The 9291-nt window shown below is 60.9% G+C and overlaps 1 protein-coding gene across 4 annotated transcripts in view; it reads left to right on the forward strand.

The window, feature by feature from the left end:
- Positions 1–8597, forward strand: part of CASZ1 (castor zinc finger 1) — a 153170-nt gene extending 144573 nt beyond the window's left edge. For 3 of the 4 annotated variants that reach the window (XM_069544750.1, XM_069544752.1, XM_069544748.1), the window contains 6 exons: positions 22–220; positions 1061–1232; positions 3363–3514; positions 3657–3798; positions 4392–4691; positions 6483–8597. In XM_069544750.1, the coding sequence (XP_069400851.1) occupies positions 22–220; positions 1061–1232; positions 3363–3514; positions 3657–3798; positions 4392–4691; positions 6483–7603 (2086 nt within the window). In that variant the 3' untranslated portion in view covers positions 7604–8597. The remainder of the gene's footprint in view (positions 1–21; positions 221–1060; positions 1233–3362; positions 3515–3656; positions 3799–4391; positions 4692–6482) is intronic. The other variant, XM_069544751.1, reaches the window with a different exon arrangement.
- Positions 8598–9291: the final 694 nt, after the last annotated feature.

The raw sequence follows: 9291 nt of genomic DNA on the forward strand, positions 1-9291 counted from the left end.
TGGGCCGTGGTTTCATTCCAGCGATCCTTGCCTTGCGACGGACTGCAAGTATGCCAACAAGTTCCACTTCCACTGTCTCTTTGGGAACTGCAAGTACGTCTGCAAAACCTCTGGCAAGGCCGAGTCCCACTGCCTGGACCACATCAACCCCAACAACAACCTGGTGAACGTGCGAGACCAGTTTGCTTACTACTCCCTGCAGTGCCTCTGTCCCAACCAGGTCAGCAAGGCCGATGGGCAGGGTGGGGCCTGGGGCGGGAGCAGGGGCGGGAGCAGGGAGGCACAGGGCCCTGGATCAGCTCCTCCTGGCAGAGACTCTGTTTCTCACACCCTTTTTAACTGGCTTCCTCCAGACTCTGGAAAGGACATTGTCTGCCCCAGGTCCCTGGAGACCCCTGGGCAGCAGTTCAGCTTGGTGCTCGTTTGGGGAGGTCTGTCATTTTATCCTAACCCTTGGTGATGACTCTATGATGAGCAGTCGCTGGGCACTTCGCATCATTCTGCCCATCCTGGAATGGCTATGCTCCTTTTCTCTAGAGGCCTGGAATTTTAAAACATTGGACAGATATTGAACTGTCTGTGCTCCAGACAGGAAGGGCAGATCAGATTCATTATAAAGGCCTACCCCCAAGATTTGTAGGGGCCGCCTGACAGTGCCTTGAGGAGGAGTCTGAGCCTAGATCCGGACAAAGGAGTGTACCAGGGTAGATGCGTGTTGTCTGCCTAGGTCTGGGCACACAGAGAAGAGTGCTAGGATAGTTTAGTGATGTCTGCCCAGGTCTGGGCACACAGAGAAGAGTGCTGGGATAGATTAGTGATGTCTGCTCTGGGTGTGGGTTTAGAGAGATTGGTATGACACCAGATAGGATGCCTTAGTCAAATGACAGAAGGGACTTACTGCTTTTTAAAACATGAATGATCTTTACACAGTTGTGTTTGCTGATTCTAAGCGTGGAAGGACACACAAATGCAAAGGGCCAGCCATAGCCCAGAGGCCTGGGGCAGGTGGGGCTTACGGCCATTGCCTGCCTGGTCCTGACTTTCCTGTCCCTCCCTGCAGCACTGCGAGTTCCGGATGCGTGGGCACTACCACTGTCTCCGGACTGGCTGCTACTTTGTGACCAACATCACCACCAAGCTGCCATGGCATATAAAGAAGCACGAGAAAGCCGAGCGGCGGGCAGCCAATGGGTTCAAGTACTTCACCAAGCGTGAGGAGTGCGGCAGGCTAGGTACCACAGGCCAGGGCTGGGGGCCAGTGGGCAGGGCTGTGTCTCTGGCCCCAGAGGCCCGGGTGCCACTTCTTGTTGCCACACATCAGGCTCCATGGGTTTGTTTTTTTTTAATGTCACAGACCAGGCATTGTCAAACTGGGAAAACAGTCAAAACCCCAAAAGCCTGGAAAGAGGGGTGAGGGTGACCTAGAACACTCCAGTCACCCGCCAGGGCAATGGCCTGGAGCCTCATCTCTGGTCTCCAGACTTGGTTTCTTTTCTTTTTCTTTTCAAGAGGGCCTTGCAGGTAAGTTTTAAAAATTCCTGACATTCTCTGCCCTGGGATGTCTTTCCATGGTTTTAACTATTAGGTTTTTATCCATAATGGGCTGTGTGATGTTCATTTGTTCATTCACTCACTCAGCAGACATTTTATTTTTTTGATTATTTTTTATTTTTTTATTTGACTGTGCTGGGTTTTCTTGCTGTGTGAAGTCTTTCTCTAGTTGCAGCGAGCAAGGGACTACTCTCATTACGGCACACGGGCTTGGCAATGTGGCTGTTTTGCTGCAGAACACAGGCTCTAGGTGTTCAGGCTCAGTAGTTGCAGCTCTCAGGCTTATTTGCTCTCTGGCACGTGGGATCTTACTTCCCTGACCAGAGGTCGAAACCCATTCCCTGCATTGGCAGGCGGATTCATAACCACTGGTCCATCAGGGAAGTCCCTCAACAGAGGTTTATTGAAGAGCAGCCATGGGCCAGGCTCTTTGCTGTTGCAGGAGGTGCAGGAGGTGGGGGGTAGAAGTGGCAGCTGAGGTCTTTTTTGTCTGCTGTGGCTGGCACCAGGGTTGGTGCTGGGGATCTGGTGGGACAAGCAGGTACTTGGCCGGTTCAGCCCAGGGCATTTGTAACCTGGGGTGACCTGGAAGGAGGTGACCACGGGGCAAGGAAGTGACCTTGAGCTCAGGGACAGGTGCTTCAGAGTGAACTTCACTGCTGAGAGCTGAGCTCTTGGCCAGGAAGCTGCCCCCAGCCCCAGAACAAGGCCTTCCTGAGGAGCTCGCTGGCCCCAGCCCCAGGATGCTGTGGGGAGTGGGCTCCATGCAGAGTCCACGCTCTTGCCTCAGGGTGGAGCCACGTGTCACATGCAGACATGGGGCAGTAATCTGCCCAGGAGGAGACTGAACACTGGAAGGCAGGTGGGAGCCAGGCAGGCTGGGTGCAGACCCCTAGGCTCAGGTGACTCAGGGGGCCATGGCCGCAGGGCCCAGGGGATACAGATGGGGGCCACTGCTGGCAGCCAGCTGGCCATTACCTAGGAGAAGGCTGAGAGATTCACAGTCAACTGCCAGAAATGAAAGGGAACAAACCTTTCCTTCAGGTATTAATTCAAAGATAATTCAGAGCCTGAGAGAGGGCTGGCTATCACAGCAACAGATATCAACACTCGGTGACCCATGCTGGTCCTGGGTTCGGCTTACAGGTGTCGGGGATTCTGTAGTTGCCATTATTGACTCAGTTGGGGTGTTTTGGGTGGTAGCTGGAGCCAAAACAAAGCTGGGGGATGATATAAGACACCTGGCCAGCTCAGGTGCCATGGTAACGGGCAGGCCTTCACCTGCCCTCTGCTGATACCATTTCAGTCTGGCCGCTGTGTTTGTCCTCAGCCCAGAGCAAAACCCAGGTGGGTGGGGGCAGGGCAGAGAGCCAGCTGGCCTGCAGCTGTCTCTACAAGGTCGGGGGGTGGGGGGCAGCACCTGGGGTCCCCAGAGGGGAGCTGGGGACAGATGGCATGCTGGGAAGCAGCTGATCAAGTGGACAGGTCACTAGGGTCCCCTGCCCTGGAGCCTGTGGACCTCTCAGTGTGTGGAACAGGGGAGGGGGCCAGCCTGCCATCATCCCGCAAGTCCATGCTAGACTGGAGGGGAGAGCCAGGCTCTGGACATCCAGGTGGCTGAGGACTTTCTGGGGGTGGGGGGATGGGAGGTTCCTCACGGGAATGCCATCATGGGCAAGTGCCCTTTCCCCATATGCCATCTTCCTGGGACATGTGCTCATGCCCAGAACAGTGCCCGCCATGCAGCGGGTACCATGAGCGCCGGCTGGCCCGCAGGGGAAACTCACAGCCAAGTGGGGCTGTGTCCACAGGCTGCAAGTACAACCAGGTGAACAGCCACTTCCACTGCATCCGGGAGGGCTGCCAGTTCTCCTTCCTCCTCAAGCACCAGATGACCTCCCATGCCCGGAAGCACATGCGGAGAATGCTGGGGAAGAACTTCGACCGAGCACCCTCCTCCCAGGTGAGCCGCCCCTCCCCCACCTGGGGGCCAGAGGGCATCACCCCGTGTCCCACTCTGGCAGCCGCCAGAAGTGACTGTATGCCCCTTGTGGGCAGCACCGCCTCCAGCCCAGCTTGTTCAGGGCCCCCCTGCTTCCTTTCAGGGCCCCCCAAGCCTGATGGACACCGAGACGGACGAGTACATGGATTATACTGGCTGCAGCCCGGGCGCCATGTCCTCTGAGTCCTCCACCATGGACCGAAGCTGCTCCAGCACCCCTGTGGGCAACGAGAGCACCGCGGCAGGTGAGCAGGCGGCCGGGATGGGGCTGTGGGGGTCTGGGAGGCGCCCGGCCTGGGACGGGTCCTCCTCCCGCCGGGTCTGGCTCGGGACTGGAGCATCGTGGCCAAGTGGCCTCAAAGGAGGACAGGCCAGTGTGTGGCCGGGCCGGCTGGTCTGTGGGACATGGGTCCCCACCTGCTGCTGCCCTGCCATCTCCCCTGCACTCTGCCCTCGGCTTCTGTTTCCAGGAGAGGATCCGGGTTTGAGCTGAGAGCTATAGCCAGAGGGGCAGGTGGGCCCCACCCAGCCCTGGCCCCTCCTCTGGCCTCTCTGCCGTGGTCCCCAGCACAGTCCCTGGGCCCCAGAGTGGGGTCCTCCCCATGGGCCCTCCCCAGCCTGCCATGACACCCCCCTGCACTGCCACGCCCTCCCAGTCTCTCTCCTCTGCCACCCCCTTCCCTCTCTTCTTCGTGGCATCTGTCTGCTCACCTGTCCACGTATTTTCATATCATACTTGCTTCTGCCATTGGGTTTCTCATTTTGGTTCTTTTGTTTGTTTGTTCTTTGTTTTGGTTTTCTTTTTTTTTTTTTTTCTGCTTTTCTCCACCCTCTCCAGGCTGCCCGGCTCCTCCTCCTCCTCCTCCTCCTCCTCCTGCTGCTGCCGGTGACGAGGCTGCCCGCGGGGCTCCGCAGGCCCCGCTGACCCCATCCTTCTCTCCGGCCGTGCTCCGGGCGCCCCTCCCCTCCCTCCCATGCCTCTTTTCTCCACCCTGTCTCTCATACTCTCTGCTCAGTGCCACTCTCGGAGCCTCCCGGGGCCTGGCCCACCCCATCAGCAGCCCGCCCAGCTTCCCGCCTGTCACTGCCACTCCATCTCCAGTAAAAAGTGATGCCCCCCTAGTTCAGGACGCCGCAGGTAACTCACACACACCTTCTCCACCGCTGTCTTATCACCCTGGCCAAGCCCCAAGGCCATGGTCCGGGATCTGGCCCTCGTCTGTGGCCTGCCAGGCCAAGGACAGGGCCACCCTGCTCTCCTCACAGCCCAGCCCCACCTCTCCCCGACCCCACCCGAGACCAGAGAGCCTGGCCCCTGTCCCAAGGACACCTTCTCTCAGCTCCTGCTCAGCAACGAGCAGGCCAGAAGATCACCACCAGGGCTCCCTGGGGCTCACCCCATCTCAGCTACTGGCCAGAACCCCCGGATGGCTGTGCCCACCCCCCTCCCCCCAATCCTGCAGCAAAGCAGAGCCTGTCGCCCGTGCTCTGGGGCATTCACCCAGGACCCAGGACAAGGGAGGGACAGAGATGTTCTTGGAAAGCTCCTGATGTCTGGGACCTGCCCAGGTTTGGAGGGTCCTGACACCAAGCTGAACCCCCATCCCTGGAGCCACACAGGATGAGGCCTGAGCTCTGGGCAGTGCTTCATAGCAGAGGTGGCTCCCAGCCTCACCCTGTACCTACTGCCCAGCAAGGCACAGGACCTGCCCGCCCCTGTCCTTTGCTGCACCACCCCAGCTTCCATTTGTTCTTCCCCAGGGGGCTGGCAAAGAGCACTGCAGAGGGTTCCCCCTCATGGAGTTCAGCCTCTGTTCTGTCGCTGGCATAACCAGTGACTTCAGATCCAAAGCAGCTACTCCTCACCCACCTGGATCCCCAGGCCCCAGACCCTCCCTTGCCTTGTGCTGGGTACCCCAGTCCATCACAGTCCTTGTTTCTCTCCACCCGCTGAGGGGCCGGGATGGGGGAGGATTGAGTCTGTTCCCACGACGGGTGGTACTGAAGCCTGGTGCCTGGGGTGGGCGTTCTAGACAGGTTCAGGGAGGGCTGGGTGGGTCAATGTGTTGGGGGAGCCTGGAGGGTGCCCACCCTGTCCACTGTGGGGGAGGGGGGGCAGGCCTGGGGCGTGGAGCAGGGAGTGACCAGGACAGCCGCCCTTTCTCCAGCTGCCTGTGCAGAAAGTGGTCACGGATACATGACCAAACAGTGTATTCGTGGGTGGCAACAGGGCATCCTGAGCCCAGTGAGGCAGTTGGGACCGGGTGGGAGACCACAAGTGTGGCCCATCTGCTGGCCAAGCCTGTGTTCCAGTCCTGGCTGCTCAGCAGAGCTGCCCTCTCTCAGCCCAAGACATTAAAGAACCTTCTGGTACCAAGGAGAAGGTTGCACGTGAGGCAGGGAGTTACTGCTGCCAACAGTTCCAAGGCGCTCAGCATTCCTGTGGCAAACAGGCTGGTCCCAGGCACAGACAGGCGGGCAGCCCGGGAAACTGGTTAGCGGGAGGGAGAAGGAGCCGGCCTGTCCCTCATTAGAGGCAGGCGCATGATGGCGTCTGGCCCTGGTCCAACTTGGGTAATTACACTGCCGACCTAGATTCCCCCTTCAGCTTCAATTAGCGCCAGGACGTGTCCTCACTTCCCACCCAAACGGGCCAGGAAGCAGCCACCACATCCCCCAGAGCTGCATGCTCTGCCACCCACGAGGGTGGACGCCTGTGCGGTCAGCCTGCAGACAGGGATGACTAAGGGGGAAGCCTGGGGCTCCCCTGGCTATCCCGAGGGGCGGGTCACCAGAGAGGCCCGGGAGCCACGGGGAACCAAGGGGTTGTCCTCGAGTGCAGCCCCCTGGCCAGCGAGCCAGGATCAGGGGCCACGAGTGAGTGTGATCCTGGGAATAGTGCCCGCGCTGACCAAGCCCCCCTCCCCAGGGAACACCATCTCCATGCCGACAGCCTCGGGGGCCAAAAAGCGCTTCTGGATCATTGAGGACATGTCTCCGTTCGGCAAGAGGCGCAAGACTGCTTCCTCACGCAAGATGCTGGATGAGGGCATGATGCTCGAGGGCTTCAGGCGCTTCGACCTCTACGAGGACTGCAAGGACGCGGCCTGCCAGTTCTCGCTCAAGGTCACCCACTACCACTGCACGCGCGAGAACTGCGGCTACAAGTTCTGCGGGCGCACGCACATGTACAAGCACGCGCAGCACCACGACCGCGTGGACAACCTGGTGCTGGACGACTTCAAGCGCTTCAAGGCCTCGCTCAGCTGCCACTTCGCCGACTGCCCCTTCTCGGGGAGCAGCACGCACTTCCACTGCCTGCGCTGCCGCTTCCGCTGCACCGACAGCACCAAGGTCACGGCGCACCGCAAGCACCACGGCAAGCAGGACGTGATCAGCGCGGCGGGCTTCTGCCAGTTCAGCTCGAGCGCCGACTGCGCCGTGCCCGACTGCAAGTACAAGCTCAAGTGCTCGCACTTCCACTGCACCTACCCCGGCTGCCGCCACACGGTCGTGGGCATGTCGCAGATGGACTCGCACAAGCGCAAGCACGAGAAGCAGGAGCGCGGCGAGCCGCCCGCCGCCTCCCCCGGCCCCGAGGGCCCCGCGCCCGGCCCTGCCGCCGCCGCCGCCGCCGGCCTGGACGGCGCGCCCCCGCCCGGCGCCGAGCCCGCCGCCGCCGCCCTGCTCTTCCTGCCCGGCCCGGCGCTGGGGCCGAGCGACGACCCCGGCCCGCCCAACGCCCCGGGGCCCCGCGTCGGCCCCGCCGCGTCCGGCCCCGCGGCCGGCGAGTCGTCGCAGGAGGACGACGAGGAGGAGCTGGAGCTGAACGAGGAGGCGGACGACGACGACGACGACGACGAGGAGGACGACGACGAGGACGACGACGACGACGAGGACGAGGACGACGAGGACCTGCGCACCGACTCGGAGGAGTCGCTGCTCGAGGCGCCGGCCGTGGCGGCGGGGCCGGGGGCGCGGAGCCCGGAGCTGGCGGCCCTCGGCGCCCCCGCGCCCCCCGGGCCCGCGCCCGCCGCCGCCTCTCCGTAGCCGCCGGGCGGGTGGCGCGTCGGGGGGCCGGGCGCGCGCGGCGCCCTCGGGATCTTGCCGCTTTATTCTATTGTTATTATTATTATTATTAATTTTGTAAGAAACGGTATTTATCTGTAAAGCTTCCCTTGTCCAGAGCTAGGTGTCGGCCGCGTCCCGGCGTCGGGAGGCGCTCCGGCCTGGGTGGGCCCGTGCGCCCCGCCGGTGCTTCCGGACCCCAAGTCCGTCTCAGGACAGAGGCGGGGGGCCTCCCTCTGGTGCTTCGGGGCCGCCCCCGCGCCCGCCCGCCCGCGCGGCAGCTCGGCGGTCGGCGGGACTGAAGCTGCCCGGGCGGGACCCTCCTCCGCCGCGGTCCGGGGATCTTCTTCAGGGAAACAGAAGGTGCTCTTGTCCGGGGTGGGACAGGGGCCCCGGAGCGGGAGGCGGGCGCTGACCCTGCCGCCCCCCACCCCCCACCCCACGCCGCGCCGCTGGGATTCCTCATTGCTCAGGGCTGGGACGGGCGCCGGGGGTCACCGTGACCCCTGCCCCGTACCCCCGGAGGCGGGTGGGCACCTGTAGCGTCTGCAGGGCCTCCCTTTCGTGCAGCTAAGACCCTCCCTCCTGGCCCCGGGGGAGGGCGGGGCAGGAGGCGGCCGGCGGGAGACACTACAGGGACCGCGGAGGGAACCTCCTGGAACTGGCCGAGCTGAGGGCTCCGGGGCACTCGGCCCCCAGCGCGGGGCCTGGGAAGGGCGCGCCTCGGCCTACCCGCTGCCTGCCAGCCGGTGCTGGGGTGCTGGGCCCTCAGGGGGTCTCCGCCACCCAGGTGGTAAAAACAGGAAGGATGCGACTGTTTGGGGCTTTAATAGTCAACATGGAAAAAAATTCGAGGAAGTTGTACAGTATTTTTCCTGTAAAGGTTTATTATTCTACACAGAACAAAATAAAAAAAGCAGGCGGGTGCCCAGAGCACAGACCGCCTCCGGACCAGCCCTGAGGTTGGAGACCCGAGTGCAATTGCTCACGTGGGGTTTTGTTTAGCGTTTAGTTAGAGGCCTTAACCAGGTTGAGGCTGTCTGTCTTTACACTAGCACTGATGGGAGCTGCGTGATTCCAACTTTTAACTTGAATTTTGTAGAGACAAGAAAAAAGGACGATTATTGTTGATACAAGTTTGTAGTTAATTTAACATTTGAGTTTTTCTCTATTGGTTATGCGTGTGGCTTTATAGGGCTTTTTTTTTTTTTTCCAGTTTGTTTTATTATTTTGTTTGGGATACTTCTTTGCTGGTTCAACCCACCCAGATTTGGTTCCCTTTGCAAAATACACCCCTGTCCCCCATTACCGCCCCCTTCAACGATGAGGTCACCTACCCCAGGGCCAGCCCCCACCTGCCAGGCAAACACCCAGCCGATGGCTCTGATGGTGACAGGGACCGAGGGCACCCCTCCTGTTCACCTTCTCTCCAGGTCAGTCCACGTGCCCCATCTTAGTTGGACCCTGTGACATGGCCACAGGGAGAGCTCTAGATCCAGCCTGGGGGAGGGGCTGTCGCCATCGCCTCCTACCCCTGGGTCTCCAGGGGAAGCTTGACCCAGCTGTTGGAGGTTGACAGGGCAGTCGTTTCCTTTTTCTTTTCTTCCCATTTTTTTTCTTTTTTTGTCCTCCTGGCTGCCCACAGCCAGAAAGCCAGGACCATCTGAACT

This window comes from Ovis canadensis, chromosome 12 (genome assembly GCF_042477335.2).
Source record: "Ovis canadensis isolate MfBH-ARS-UI-01 breed Bighorn chromosome 12, ARS-UI_OviCan_v2, whole genome shotgun sequence".
NCBI classification, from domain to species: domain Eukaryota; kingdom Metazoa; phylum Chordata; class Mammalia; order Artiodactyla; family Bovidae; genus Ovis; species Ovis canadensis.